We start from the raw sequence: 14,966 nt of genomic DNA on the forward strand, positions 1-14,966 counted from the left end.
GCAGACACGGGTGTGAGTCTTAAATTATTATTTCTTCCTGTCGTTTACACCGGAGGTGGGGGCAGGGGAAGAGGGGGGGAAGAGGAGGGGGGGAAATTGCCTCCCCCCCTAAGGCACTGAGTGGAGAAGCCGCAAGGGGGGAGGGGGGAGGTCACATTGTCCTCACTCTCTGGGGCTGGGCCCCAGGTCTCCCCCATCACCTGAAATGCTAAGATGAGGCCCAGGGCAACCCGACCTCCCCCAACCCCAATATATTACATCATCACTTTTTAAATAGATACAGGGACTGGTCCCGCTACCCCCTCCCTGTGACACCCCCTCACTCCTGGGGGTACCTGGGCAGCTGTGCAAATGGGCATGAGGGTGCAGGGGAGGACGGGAGAGCACCGGGCCCCGTAACCTGCCCCTTTTAGGAAGGGGGAGGGGCCGCCAGGCCAGGGAGGGGAAATAGTGCAAGGCAGAGCCCAGGCCGCAAAGGGGGGGGGCAGCACCCAGCGAGGGAGGGAGGCGGACACCCCCCACCCCCAGCAGAATCGGGTAGTTAAAAATCTGAAACTAGATTTCATCGAGACCGACAGAAGAGGCTATGTACAGACCCGGGCGGACTCCGTGGGGGTCACTCTCCGCGACCCAGCGGGACCCCAGCCGGCACCCCCACCCCCGCCCGGGCGCCCGCGGCTCTCGGGAACGGCCGCCAGGGGGCGCCCGCCCGCGCGCTCCGCAGCCCGCAGCCCCTCACCCCGTCCCGCAGCCCGCGCCGCGCCAGCCTGGGGGCGGCGTGAGTCAGGGGCGGCCCGGCGGCGGCTCCGGCTCGCACCTGGGCAGGAGGAGGAGAGGAGGGCAGGAGCCACCCGGCCCGCCCTGCCCTCTGGCCCCGGGGAGGGAGCGGCGGGAACAAGACATTCCCTGCCCGGGGACGCGGGAGGGGAGGGCAGGGCCGGGGCGGAGAGCCGAGCGGAGCGGCCCCTCCCGCTGCCCCCAGGGGCGGGCGAGCCGCTCAGGCCACCCCGCCCCCTGCTCCTTCAGGACCCCGTGACTCAGCGCTCGGAGCCTGGCGGGGGTGGGGGGGTAGGTGAGGTGCGGGGGGTGGGGGGGTGGGGAGGATGCGGCGGGGGGGGGGGGGCGCGCGCGAGGACGGCTCCTTCCTGCGGGCCCAATCCCCGAGGCTTTCCAGCCTCTACCTCGCTTCCCCCCACCCACTCCTCCTCGCCGCCCCCTTTGCATAATTCTCTGCCGGGGAAAGGGAACAGAAAGCAGGAAGGAGGGGGTCTCAGAAGGGGAGGGAGGGGCGGTCCTTCACCCCCGGACTCCGCCAAACCCCTGGGGGCATGGGGGCGGGGCGAGGCTTTGGTCCCAAGCCCCCCACCCCCTAGAAACCCGCATAGCCGAAGAGGAACCCCACAAATCAGAAATACATTATTGCTTCTACTCCCCAGGAGCGGCTGGGGACAGGGTCCCACCGTTCACAACAAACAGCTGGAAATGGAGACGTACTATGGGGATCACTCCTTAGGAGTTCACCCCAATCTGGGGAGCCCCCGACCCCAAAGCCTTCTCAGCTTGGAACTGGAATGAGGGCTCCGGGGCGACAGGGAAGGACTGCTGAAGCCAGGGAGCCCAGCGCCCGGCCCCCAGCCCTGTCCAGCCCGCGTGCCCCCGCTGCTTGGCATGGGCGCCCCGGCCGCGCGCTGCTGGGGACGGCCACCGGCCCTCTTTAAGAGGACTCCATGGTACCTTCAGCCTTAGGCGTCCTGGGTGCCCCCTCCTCCTCCTCCTCATCAGGGGGGCCCAGGGTGGAGACCGGGGGCCCAGGCGGGGCTGACTGCTCCCAGAACCGAGCCAGAGAGAGGTGGAAGGTGTCCAAGTGGCCATTGGAGAGGTCGAGGCCCGCGGCGGCCGGCGCGGCAGCGGAGGGGGGCGGGTCGTCCTTGCGGCGCCGCCGGGTGCGCACCTCCAGGCAGTTCTGACCCTTGAGGTGGCGCTGCAGGTGGTCCTCCTTGGCGAAAGCCTTGTGGCACAGGTGGCACTCATAGGGCCGGTCCCCCGTGTGCAGGTGCATGTGGTTCTTGAGGTCGTAGCTGTGCAGGAAGCGGGCTGGGCAGTGCGGGCAAGAGTAGGGGCGCTCTCCCGTGTGCTTCCGCATGTGGATCTTCAGCTTGTCGTTCCTGGCGGGCAGGGGGAGGGGCGCCGGTCAGGCCCAGGACCACCCCCTCCCCAACCCCTCCATCCACCGCTGGTGGGCAGCGCCCCCACCCCCCGGCTTCCAAGCCCAGAGCTGTCCTGAGCCCAACCTACCTCCGTCACCTTTCTCCCGACCTCCCAGTCTGGGTGTCTCCAGGGGCTCTGGGGACCTCCACACCCCCAGTCGTTCTGGGCGGGGAACCCCTGCTGGGTCCCCCCCCCCCCCCCGGGGGGGGGGGGGGCTAGTGCTCACCGGGTGAAGCGGACGCCGCAAACCTCACAGGCAAAGGGCTTCTCCCCCGTGTGGGTCCTCATGTGGCGCGGCAGCTTGCCGGCCCCGTGGATGATCTTGTGACAGACCGGGCACTCCTGGGGCATCTGGGAGCGGCGCTTGCGCACCAGCTTGTCCTGGCCATCCAGGCCTGGGGCCAGAGTGTCCTGGTGCAGCGAACTCAGGTAGGCCATCAGGTCGGGGTCAATGGCGTCCTCGTCCGAGCCCAGCTCCTCTGGGGACAGCGGGGGTCCTCCCCCCTGCGCCATCCCGTAGGCAGAAGGATACACCAGCTCCTCTTCCTCCTCATCACCCTCGTAGGGCTCGTAAGCCAGGGGCCCCTCGGGGGGTGAAGCAGTCCCCGCTGGAGGGCTGTAGCTGTCCCCCAGCCCGCTGCCTGTGCCGCGCTCCACTCTGCCCCCCGCCACCTCCTCCTCCTCATAGGTCGTGGGGTGGGCAGGTACCGTGGGTGCCTCGGGCACTAAGTGGTTTGCCCGGGCCCCCTTGGTCTGCAAGAAAGCTTTCCGGGGCTTGCGGCTGCGGCGGGCCACTGGCCGTGGCGTGGGCTGGGGCAGGGGTGGGAGGGGCCCCTGGGGTGGTCTGTCTTCTCCGTTGGGAACTCCCGAGGAGGCCGTGGCCGTGGCCGTGGCCGTGGCGAAGGCCTCCAGGTACTGGCGGGCCCGCTCACAGTCGTCCTCGTCGGGGCTGGGGGCCTCCAGCCCACTGCCCTGCAGGATCTCCATGCAGGCGGCGATGACGCACGGGATCTCCAGCAGCCGCGCAGCCTGCAGCACGGCGGGCATGTTGGCGCTGCTGGTGGTCAGCGTGGCCGTGTAGGCGAACTCCAGCAGGGCACCCAGGGCCTCAGGCCCCACGAAGTCCAGTTCGCACACGCCAGCCCCGGCGGCCCCTGCCGCTGCACCACCGCCCCCTGCCCCTGCCACCGCACCGCCACCCTCAGTGAAGAGCTTCTTGAAGTAGTGGCTGCAGGCGGCCAGCACGGCCCGGTGGGTGCGGTACTCGAGGCCCTGCGTCCGGATGGTGAGGTCGCACAGGTGGCCCAGCTGCCGCTGCTCATTGAGGCAGCTCAGGAGCTCGCTGCTGTGGTCCGGGAACGGGATCCCGATGAGGTCGTCCTCGGGGCTCCCCATCTTGTCCTGTGGGTGGAGGACAGGGGCAGGTGACAGGCGCTAGGCCCGCACTTCCTGTGCCGGCAGACTGCCAGCCCGGCTCCCCAGTGCTTCAGACCCAGGGGATCTTCCAGAAGCCTCCCCAGACTGAGAAGCAGTCATCTCACAGACAGGGGACCCAAGGCGCAGACAGGGCAAGTGATGTCCAACTTCTGAGGGGCAGAACGCGTTCAGACCCAGGCGGTGGGCCCCCAGTCCTATTCCCAGCTGCTCTGGCCGCCCTGCCCCTGCCGCTTTGCCTGCCCCACTCCCCATGCCTTTGGAGGGAGCTCTGGGGTCCTGGCCCAGGCTTCATGAAGGACTCGGGGCTCAGTCATCTGAGAAGTGGGCTGACAGCCTCTGATGGCACTAGCGAGGCCAAGGACAGAGCTAAGATTCGCACTGGACCAAGGTCTGCTCTGGGCACTGCCACCCAAGTGACTCCACAAGGGTTCAGGGCTCCACAGAAGCTCTGCAAACTCACCAGGCAGCTTCCCGGCACCTTCACCTTCACCCTCCTCCTCCTCCCCTCCGCCCCCACTGAAAGCTCAACTCCCCTTTTAGATTTCACACACCCCCCCAGGCCAAAAGGGAAACACTGCTCCCAGCATCCCTCCCCCCAAATCCTCCCCTCCCCCAGGGGGCCAAGGAGCAGCCACCCTTTGCTGGGGTGTCGAGGCCTGGCTCTGGTGCTTCCTGCCCCGCACAGATAAGCATCGTCCCCGCCCCCTCCCCCACTGCCAATAGGCCAAGTTCCAGTTCCACCCCTCCCCACCACAGCTGCCACGGCACCTCGCCCTCCGCACCTCTCCCTCCCCATCCACGGCAGCCCTTCGGGAGAGTGGAGAGCACGCGCCCCAGAGGGTTCTCTTCTATCCTAGGTGCTCTCCCCTCCAAGGGAGGCGCTGCAGCACCCCAGCACCCCGGAGGCTGGTGGGGGGACAGGAGGGCGGCAGGTGGGCCTGGCCTGGGAGTGAGGAGCGCTGCCTGAGTCCTGGGTTTGCGGCCAGGTTGCCGAATGACCTTGGGCCAGTCCCTTCTGTCAGGCGTGTGTTTCCGGGAATGGACAAGGAGCGGGTGAGAGTGAGGTCCCAAGAGCTCAGCCCTTCGGGCCTGACACTGGGAGGGTGGGTCTGAAGCGAGTGGAGACAGGGGGCCTGGAAAGAAAGTGGCTCTGAAGTCGGCCGCCTGAGAGTGGAACCTGCCCCTGTGGCTGAGGAGTTCTTTGACTTTAAACACACGGTCTCCGAGCCTCCTTCCTAGTCTACTCTGCGGGTAATTCCACTGGACCCGGAGGCTTGTGGGGACATCGGGTAAATGAGACCACGTGGGGGGGGCAATAAACATTCTGGCCTTGGGAGGTAGGAGCGAGGCCTCGCCCGGGGCAGATTCCACAAATGGCCTCTCCTGGGAAGGCTTGGCTTGGGGACAGCTGGGTCTCCCTGCCTCAAATCGCCCCAAAGAGTCAAGTTACTATGAGCTTCATGACCTTGGATCAGTCACTTCCTTTCCCCAGGAAGCCGGTTTCCTCCTCTGTAATAGGAAAGGCTGACCGATGTGGTCCCAGGGGCGGGTCCCACTGACCCTGGTCAGTGTCTTCCTTGCCACTCCCAACAGCTGCTCAGCCCCACCGCGGAGGGAAAAGGATTTTTCGGGGAGCTGGGGGGGGGGGGGCAAGAGCCACAGATTTCCCCTTCCGAACACAAGAACGGCATTGCCTCTGCCTGTCACCTTCCCTGTGACGCCGGGACTCCTGCAGGGCACCCTCGGGGAGCAGCACCCACGGGTCTCCCCGCTCCAGTCCGACACCAGGCGCCGTCAGCAAGCCCTCGGCTCCCACTTCTCTCCCTGGGAGCCACCCCAGCTCCCTTCGCTTCCCTGCCCACACTCCACAAACAGAGCAAGTGGCAAATGGCCCCAGGACTTGGGAACAAACAAAAACCGGGTGGGCAGTGGCAGCAGTGGGCACCCTCCTGCGCCCAGGCAGATCCTGTCCCTCCCGAGGGGGATGGGTGGGGCTGTCCTCGCTGGCCATTGGCCTGGAGCTGGGCACCCGCAGGCACGTGGCTTGCCCCAGCCCCCTCCCTCCCTCCCTCCCCACCCCACCCATTCCTGCCGCTAGGCCCGCCTCCCGGCCCCCGGTCTCCGCGGCAACTTGGCGTGGCAGGGTGCTGATTGGCTGACCCTGCTGTCAGGTCACGGGCTTAGGCTGCTTCAGTGCCTGCAACTCACACCGGGTGCTTGGGCAAGGGTGGGTGTTTAACCCCTTAGGCCCAAGTCCAGTGCCCATGGCCACGAGGTAGCAGTGAAGGAGGGAGAGGCAGAGGACACTCGTAGGAAGGGGAGGTGCTCTAAGGTTCTCTAGCTTCTGGGAAACTCCCCCAGCCCTTACCCAGGGCTCTGGCGCCCAGGCCAACTTAGATGCTGCCTAGAACAATGCTGCTGCCAACCAGGCCGAGGGGGCACTCACAGCCCCATCACCTAGGCGGCGGGGCACCGGTGCCAGGATGCCCACCCCACGTTGGGCACCCTTCCCACATCTGTATCCCCAAGGGCCCAGCCCCCTGACGCCCCATGAGGACGGCCCATCTCCACCCAGCCTGGCATGCCCCCTCTTGCTAAGGCCTTGTGGGCATGGGTGTGTGTGGAGGGGGGGGCCGTTGTGCCAGGGAACCAGGCAAGGTCTGTTTGGTTTGTTTGCCTGGTAGGGGGAAGAACTGGGGGCCCCGCCCCATCGCTCCCCCTTTCCCGCCACCCCCCCAGGCTCCCCTCACTGTCAGGCCTGCTAGACCGGCCAAGCAGGTGGGCAGCTCTCTTGAAACTGGGCCCTGAGTCAAGCCTGCCCCATCTCTGGTGGGGGAAAGACTCTGGGTGGGAAAGGCAGGAAGGGGACAAAGGCAGGAGCCCCGAAACCCCCAACTCCGAAACCCCCAACTCCTCGGTGTCCTCAGGCACCTGCGGGGTGTGTCCCCAGCCCAGATACAAAAGGTGGAGAGCACTGGCCTTGACCGGGAAGGGAAAGGAGCCCGGAAGTCTTTCCAGGTGCTGACCTCTGGCAGTGTCCCGGGGGCACCTGAGCCCTGACACAGGGATGCGGCAGGATCGGGCCCCCAAGGGGCAGATGAGTGAAGCCGGCCCCCCTTCCCCACACCCTGGGGATTAGGGGAGTGAGGCTTAGTGGGGGGGGGGGCAGCGGGCGGAGCTGGGATCAGCACAGAGAACAGATATGGGGCCAAGACCCAGGCACACAGACACCCCTACCCAAAAGACTTCTGCAGGTGCAGCTACTCAGGGTAAGGGAGGGTGAGGTCCGCCTGTGACATCCCCCTGCCAGGTGATGGGGGCCTGGGGCACTCCCCAGCGCCGCCCCCACTTTGGCTAGCCGCCCCCCCCCTTCTTTCTCCTCTCTGCTTCCCACCCCCGCCCGGACTCCAGCCTCACGTTCTCTTCCTGTTTTTTTGGAGCTCAGTTTGCACGAAGCCGCGGGCAGCAGCGGGCAGCAGCGGGGCTTCTGCCGCCCGACCAGGGGGGTGGGGAAGTGGGACAGCCAGGCCGAAGTCCTCAGGGACCCAGGAATCCTGGCTCCCCAGCTCTCCTCCTCTTCCCAGGGCCTCTGGAGCCCAGGGGCTGGAGCCACCTGGACTGCCCGGTCGGGAAGGCGGGATCAGGGGCTGAGGGAGTCCCCCTGAAGGACAGTCTGGGCCTGGAAGGCGAAGCCCCAGGCCCGGGGATGCCCTGGCGCCTACAGAGCCCGTGGGTCCGCACCCCAGCCCCTCGGAGCAAGTGCGTGCCCTGCCCATCCCCCACATGCCGCTTCCCCCCTCCTAACCTCACCACCCCCAGCACTCGCACTTCCTGGGGGCCAGGCGGGGAAGGGAGACCGCAAGCCACGAAGGGGAAGGAGGCCAGGGGAGTCGGCTGCTTCCCGGTGCCCTGGGGGTTAAGCCTCTCCTCCCTCCAAATCCCCAATTCCTGGTGCTCCCTGAAATGAAGGAGATCTCAGTGCGCCTCCACATTTCTTTCCCTGATACCCGCTCTAGCCCATGCCCCCTCCCCAGGCCACTCGGGGTTGTGAGGGGCGATGATGGCAGAGAAGGGAAGGGGGCAAATCCTCCTCCCGCTTGGGGCCCCCCGCCCCATCCGTGGCCTCCCCTTCCCGTCCCATTGCTGACCGGCCCAGCCAGTGCCTGCTCCGCCACGCATCCTTGTCCCTCCTTCAGCCCTGGCCAGCCTCCTGCCTCCGCTCTAGGCATCCGTGGCCCTGGCCCCCCAGGAGCCGCCTTGCCCGCTCCTTCCTTTACCCTCGGGTCTCCACTCCAGCCTCTCCGGCTTCCTCCATCCTGCCCTGCTCCGAGCATCTGCTCTCTTCTGCCCAGGCTGGCAGGTAGAGGGAGGGCCCCGGGGAATCGAGTCACGGAGCCAGGCCTGCCTTCCAAGGCTTGGTCTTGCCATAGGATGGCCGCACTCAGGGCACCCATGCCACCCTTCTAGAAGAAGCACAGGACAGAAATTTGGGGGCCAGTTGGGGAGGATGGTGGCGGTGGGGGGGTGCTGGTGCGGAGAGCGGATGTGGGGTGGGGTGAGGGGGGACAACCTAGGCCTCTCTGCCCGTCAGAATTTCCAGCCCTGGAACTACTGGGCTTTCCCCAGAGGGTACCCACCCTGGGCCAGGCGACCGCACCTGGACAGACCCCCACCGTCAGGTCTCTAAGCGGGACCTGCCTAGGCAATGCCCTCTCCCCTCAGGGCCCGAGGAGCCGGCATAAGGTGCCAGGGTCTGCCCGGTGCCCACCCCCTCCCCCCAGCCGAGCGTCTCAGGCTGAGTAACCGAGCCGCCTGGTAACCCCACACCCGCCAAGCCGCAGGCAGAAACCTGAGCCCCCCAGCCCCAGAGGACACCCCAGCCCGATCCCCGGAGCCCGGCTCCCTGCCAGCCTGTCCAGCCTCCTGTCCTGGCCCAGCAGTCCTTGGGCTCCTGTAGGCCTCCTGGGGTCCTCCTGGCTCCTCGGTCCTCCTGGGGCCCCTGGGACTGAAGCGCGCCTCATACCCTCAGCCCCCTCCACCTTCCCAGGGAAGTTTGGACACCCTCTTCCTAGCCTGTTTCCAGTCCCTCTCTGACCCTTGGCCAATTCTAGGCCTCCAAGCCGCCCCTGGGGCCTGATCTCCCAAGCCGGAGCAGGGCCTACTCACCTGAACGCTGAGGGGCCTTGCCGGCAACTCCTCTTGGCCCCTGGGGGGAGCAGGTTGGGAGGGGTGGGGGAGGGCCCTGCTGGGGGGGGGGGGGGGGGGGTGGCTGTTCCCCGCTCCAGCTCCCTCCTTCAAAGGGGCCGCCCACGACCTGGCCCAGCCCCTCCCCCCTAGAGCCTTAACCCTCTGGGTGCTGTCCCCCCTCCCTCCAAGCTGGGGGGAGGGGTTACCAGAGGGCTGGCAGCGTGGGAGAGGGCCTGAAGTCTCTGCCTGTGGTGCCCAAAGCCCCGGCGGTACCCACCCCCGCCCGGCCTTACTCAGTCCCGAAAGGGGAAAAAGGTGAGTGTAGGCACAGTAGGAGCCGGGACAGTCCAGGAGGACAGAGGTGAGGAGGAGCCGCGGGAGAGGCTGCCGGAGGTGGGACTGCGAGAAGGAAGGAGGGGAGGGGACAGGCGGCGGCGGTGGCCAGAGGAGGGAGGAGGGGAACCCTGGACACACGGTGCCAGGGCTGACAGGTGCCCAGGTCCGGGCCCCTCAGGGCATGTGGCACCATGGAGGGCCACAGGGAAGCCCTCCGGTCCCCAGTGGGCCCCTGAGACCCCTGGGAGCTGACCGAATTCTCCCCACCCTGTCCTGGGCTGGGGCCCTCGGGGGCTGGGCAAGGCAGCACCCCGCCCTCCCCATGCCTCACCCCAAACCCACTCACATACCACAGTTCCTTGCCCGGGCGCCAGCCCCTGCCAACCAGGCTAGGGGGCAGCCCATGTGCCAGCCCCCAGTGGCCAGGGGGCTCCGGGGGACAGAGCTGGCCTGAGGGGGGTGGACAGATGGGGGGAGCTGTGGGCACCGAAAGAGGAAGGAGCCAGGAGGGGGCATCTGCTGGGAAGCGCCTAGCCCCACCCCTTGCGCAAGCCTCCGCCACCCTGGCCGGTTGGGTGGGACCCGCCTGGGCCCGAGGGGCAGCTCAGGAAGGCTCTGAGCCCAGAGATGGGTGGGCCACACAGTTCCACCGAAACAACTCCTAGGGTCCCTTATTCCTGGAACAAGCGGTGCCCTCATGTTCCCCAGACATGAGGCCCATCCAAGTCCTCCTGGGTTGGGAGGACCACTGAAATGCCCCCGAAACATCCCCTCCCCTTTCCCCCCAACAGCTGCTGGCTCAACGCCGCTGGCCTGCTGCCCCTCACCAGCTCCCGGCCCGGTTGGCACCTACCCACCAGGATGCTGGCAGTCCTGCCCTCCTCTCCCTCCTGCCCCCTGCTCCCAGCGCCCCATGCCAACTGTGGGCCTGGGGTGGGGGAGGGCCACCCCTGAGCCTTGGTGCCAGCCAGGCGGGTCCAGTCCCCAGGTCCGACAGATAAGGCCTAAGACCCTGTTCTCCAGCCATCGCCCCTCGAGGCTCGGTACAAGTCAGGGCCTACACAGGGCCCCCAGCAGCCTGTGGACGGCCCTGTGAGCACTTACTGAAAGCTCCGTCCTTCAGGGTGGGTGCCAGCCTCCCAGCGTTCCCTCTGCCTCAGCATCTGCTTGGGCACCAAAGTCCCCGCAACTCCTGAGAGCCCTGGTGCCCGCAGCCTGCAAGGGAGTGGGTGGGGCTGCTCTCTGCCCTTTGATCCCCATAAAGGCAGGGAGCCAGCCTGGAGGGCAGGGGGCAGGGAAGGGGTTCATGGGGCCCCTCAATGTTATCCCTGCCAGGGGCAGCAGGCCAGGGTGGGGCATCTCTTGGGTGGGGTGCTAAGGTAAGAATGGCAGCATGTCCCAGCAGAGGAGGGAGGTTAGTCGTGGGTACGTGGTGTTACGTGGGCACAGGACGGCGAGAACAGGGTGAAGTGGGGCGGGTGGAATGGATGCAGAGGGCATCCATGTCCAATTCACCCCAGTCCTGGCTTTTACTCCCATCAAGCAACCCTTCCAGAAGGCACCAAATTGAGAGCGTGAGGACTACAACTCCCAGGATGCACCACAGTTACTCTGCATGTACCTTGGGAGTTGTAGTTCCCAAGAGAAGTCCTGCCTTCTCCTCCCCAGAGCCTTGCTGACCAGGTGAGGAGGGCAGAGCTGGAGATCTGGCCAGAAATCTCCTTTTTAGAAGAGATAAAAGGCTAGGAGATCCGTGGCGGAGGGGAAGAGGACCCCTTCTCCCAGGCAAAGGGGAGGAAAGGAGGAAGGAAGGAGGTGAGGATGTCTGTTGAAAGGGGCATATGGGTGGGGAGGAGGGGGGGGGCAGGAAGGAAACCGAAGCCAGAGACACGAGGTCGCACGCAGAGGCCTGGTAGCGCCTCGCTCCGAAGCCTGGCAGGGACTGGGAAGGCATAAGGAATTAGGGATACCAACTGGCAGCAAACTGGTGCGTTCGTGGGGGGCTCACTGGGTCCATCTGGCCACCACAAGCCCTCTTTTGCCTGGGGCACCCCCACCGGTTTGCTCGCTGCAGAACTCTGAAGGCTGACTTGGTTCTGGGATGCTCGCAGGCCGAGGAAGAGGTTGGGGGAGTCAGGGCCAGGCCCGATGGGGAGCTCGGGGGAAGGAGCTAGGTGTGGTGTTAGGCCCAGGTGTGAGTCCAAGGAATCGTGCTGGCCCCTGAGGGTACAGCCTTCCATGGCAGCTGGGGGGCCTCAGTGCAGAGGGGCCCAGGTCACCGAGGCCTCCCGTCCACCTCAACTACAGGCTGCAGTGGAGAGGGCGGCCCTCTCCCGTCTCCCTGGGGAATTCGCTGAAGGCGGCTTTCCCTCTGGGCCAGGCAGCCTGTGAACATCAGAGGGGGCAATGCAAGGGGCCAGATGGCAGCTGGGTGCCCTTCCTTAGTGGGGGTGCAGGTCACAAGTGGGGAGAGGCTCTGTTTCAAGGCCACTTTCCCCGGGTTCCCCAAGGCTCTGAGACAGATTCTTACAGGCCTCAGCTAAGATTCTTGCCAAGACCTGAGTGTTGTTGGCTGGGGTGGGGGGGGGGCTTCCTTGCCCCTCCAAAGCCCCTGATAGTGGACTACAGTAGCTCTAACCCCTTCCCCCCAGTCCCCCAGGCCCGCCTTGGCGCTTGGCCGCCTGTGTGTTGGCAGGACTGGGGGTGGGGGGGGGTAGCGAGGCAACTTCAAACTGTCCGGGCAAAACGTCAAGTTTACTCACGAGTTTACTCAGCAGAAGGAGGGGGAAGAGGCTAGAGCGGGCACACCCCATGCCAGGGTCCTATCCGTCTCCTGTCCCCACCTTCCTCCCCCGACTCTGCTCTTCAGCCCTAGGCCAAAACAGCCGTAGGCCCCAAGGCCTGGTGGCAGGGTAGTCTCAACTCTCAGAAGGTCACGGAACCAAGCAGGCCAGAGGCAGGAAACCCCGAAGCAGGTCCAGAGGCCCCTATTAGAGGGCAGTGCCCTGCCTGGAGCCCATTTACTACCCATCATAGGGCCTTGGCTTTGGACCAGAACTGGTCTCTCAGCCACCAAGAAGGGGGCAGTACCAGGCCAGGCTTCCTCCATGTGAGCAGTCCCCTGGGCAGTGACTTCTGACCCCAAATGACGGGTCCCAGGCAGTGCCTCAGGCAGCGTGGTGCCACCTGGGAGGCTGTAGGAGCAGGGGCTGGTCCTCTCAGCCTCGGCCTGGAATGGGGGGCCCGCACCCTATCTGACCTACTTCCCTTTCCTCCCCACCTGCTTTCATTCTCCGCTTCTCTCCCCCAGCCTTCACCGTCCCCACCCGAGGCGCTCCGCCCCCCATGCCCGCTGGGCCCCTCCCCCACCCTTCCCCAGGGTGCCAAGTGCAAGCACACAAAGGGCCCGATGGTGCATTGTTAGCCCAGCCCCCGCTGCCCGCCGCGCCCTCCCGGGGCGGGCACTAGGCCAAGGAGGAGCTGGGGGCCCTGGGTGCCAGGGGGCACCGCGGGGAAGGGGGACGAGGTCAACACCTGTCTCCCAGACACCGGGTCCGTATCAGCCAGAGCTGTGTGGTGATGAGAGGGCTCTCATGGAGCAGGCCTCTGTCCCTGACACCTGGACCCGGTGGGCACTGCCTTCCTCCTTCCCCAGAGCCCCTTTCGGGTGACAGTGACCCCTTTCTGACCCCTGTGCTGAGGCTGGGGGGTGTGGTACCCGAGGGAGGGGACAGCGTCTGGGGGTGCCAGCAGACTGCACTGTGCCCGCGGCAACCATGGCACGGAGGCTCGCTGGGGGAGCCGAGGCCCCGGGGGCCGGGGCAGGAGACAGTGACAGAGATTTCTTCATGTTTCATCAGCTGCTCCAGGGGGAGCCCCCTGCCCTTCTCCCCAGTCACCACCGACGACGAGGAACAGCAACTGCCACCCAAACTCAGTCGCAAATACGTCCCCCTCCAGCCCTGCACAACGCTCCTTACGCCCGCTCTCCCCCCCAGCCTGGTGCCCACTCCATGCCAGCTCGGCCAGCAGTGCCAGGCAGGTACAGGGGTGACCAAACCAGTTGGCGTGTGTCTGGGGCGGGGGGACCCGGAGGCAACCCCACAGTCCTCCAGGCCTCCCCCGCACACACGTATACCCCGGGGAGCAGAGTCCCCATCCTGGTTTAACCCCTCACCGCTCAGTCCGGCTCCCCCAGCCCCCAGGAGCTGCCTCCCTTCTCAGGAATAGGCTGGGGGCAGGGGAGGCGCTGCGCTGACTCACTCCCGTTCCCAGCTGCAGCTGGGGGTCTGCAGGGCGTTCAGGCGGGGGTCAGTTCACGACCGCCCTCCACCTGGCCCGGAAGCCGGGACAGCCTGCTGGTCTCCCCCTCTCCTCAGCACCCACTTCCGGTGTCCCAAACTAGGTCAGCGGCGCTCGTTTCCTGTGGGTCAGCTAGCACCCGCGCCTCTGCCCCTCCCCTGCTCCGGACCCAGGCTCCCCGCCCCCCCCCCAGGGCGCCCCGAGGTCTCACCACGTCTCAGCCGCCCTTTGATACGTGGGGGTTGCGCGGGGCGGGGGGCAGGGGACCCGCCCTCTCTCCAAACACTAGCAGGGCCGGGGCGCCTGGGCAGGCACGTGTCCGGGCACAACCCGCTGCCCACGCCGCCCCCCCACTCCCACCCCCCCCCCACCGCTGTGGCCGGGACACGTCGCTCTCTTACTCGGGGTGGGGTGGGAGGAGAGAGCGAAAGCTGGGAGGGGAAAGCGGCGCCCCCCACCCTTTTGAATGGCAGCCCTCTGCCAGCGGCGCTCCCAGTGGCTTCCACGACTACACAGTAGCGACCCCCACCCACTCTGTGGAGGGGCAGGTGCGCGGGCGCCTGCGGGGGAGACGCGTGGGGGTAGAACTCCTCCCGGCCATCCGCCCCCGCTCTCGGGTTCTAGGGGCACGAGCCGGCCCGGGGAGGGTGGCGACCGGACCGGCGCCCGAAGGAAGGGACTGGGGCGGAGGGGTCGATCTGTGTCGCTCGGAGGTCGCCGCCGAGCCCCACTACTGGAGAGGGAGCGCGGCTCCGGAGGCGCAGGAAACCGAATAGTCCAGCCGGTAACTTTCCCCCCAGCCGCGGCTCCTCCTGCGCTCCCCCCGCCCCCAGTGCCACTGGCCCGGGTCCAGCCCACCGCGCCAGGGGGTGCGGGGGGGGGGGCCCGCTTGTCCTAGTTAGAGTCCGTCAGCCTTTCCATTCCCTCAGCGCGGGCGGACCGGGGGTCTCCCCGCAAGTCACGGCGGAGACCCGGGCAGCGCTCGGCGCCGCCTCACCCCCTCTCCATCCCGGGGCCGCCGGGCGGTCTGATCCCAGAAGTGCAGAGAAAGTTTCTGGGGACCCTCCGCCCACCTTTCCTCGCGGTTAAAATCCGTTCCAGAGACCCGGGGTGCCGGGAAGGCACGGGGAAGGGGAGTGGTGGGAGTCTGGTCAGCGTGCGTGTGTGTGTGCGTGGGGGGGTCCCACTCACAGGACAGACGAAGGACACTGCAGTAGTCTCGCGTCTGGGGGACCCCGAGCCGGAGACAAAAGTAGGGTACACTCACCTCTCCGCCTGTGGGTCCGCGGGCCGGAACTGCAGAAGCACAGGGTGTGGAGAGAAGCGCGTCCCCCGCCGGGCCCGGGGGCTTGGGGCCCTGCTCCGGTCCTGGTCAGAAGGCCGCGGTCAGTCGCTCGCCGCTCTCTGCTGGGGGGCTCCTCCTCCGCAGCCCTCGGCCTCCTCCTGCCGCCCGCCCCCCCCTCGGCCGCCGAGAACCGCACATTCACCTGGCTCCC

At 66.9% G+C, this 14,966-nt stretch overlaps 2 protein-coding genes across 2 annotated transcripts in view; one reads left to right on the forward strand and one right to left on the reverse strand.

Annotated features, from left to right (window-relative positions):
* Nucleotides 1-11: 11 nt before the first annotated feature.
* Nucleotides 12-14,960, reverse strand: ZBTB7B (zinc finger and BTB domain containing 7B). The gene is made up of 3 exons (XM_059413818.1): nt 14,738-14,960; nt 2,435-3,609; nt 12-2,165 (listed from the first exon to the last, which is right to left on the reverse strand). The coding sequence occupies exons 2-3, from the start codon at nt 3,601-3,603 to the stop codon at nt 1,715-1,717; spliced, it is 1,620 nt and encodes a 539-aa protein (XP_059269801.1). The 5' UTR covers nt 3,604-3,609; nt 14,738-14,960; the 3' UTR covers nt 12-1,714.
* Nucleotides 13,698-14,966, forward strand: part of LOC132025918 (uncharacterized) — an 8,124-nt gene continuing 6,855 nt past the window's right edge. Inside the window, exon 1 of the mRNA XM_059413819.1 lies at nt 13,698-14,254. Within this exon, the coding sequence (XP_059269802.1) occupies nt 13,937-14,254 (318 nt within the window). The 5' untranslated portion in view covers nt 13,698-13,936. The remainder of the gene's footprint in view (nt 14,255-14,966) is intronic.

The sequence above is a fragment of the Mustela nigripes genome, chromosome 10 (assembly GCF_022355385.1).
Source record: "Mustela nigripes isolate SB6536 chromosome 10, MUSNIG.SB6536, whole genome shotgun sequence".
Classification (NCBI taxonomy): Eukaryota; Metazoa; Chordata; class Mammalia; order Carnivora; family Mustelidae; genus Mustela; species Mustela nigripes.

Coding starts and splice junctions, on each gene's coding strand:
- ZBTB7B (XM_059413818.1), bottom strand. CDS start 3,603: ATGGGGAGCCCCGAGGACGACCTCATCGGGATCCCGTTCCCGGACCAC. Junction 2,166..2,434: donor TGCGGCGTCCGCTTCACCCG/GTGAGCACTAGC, acceptor CCTGCCCGCCAG/GAACGACAAGCTGAAGATCC.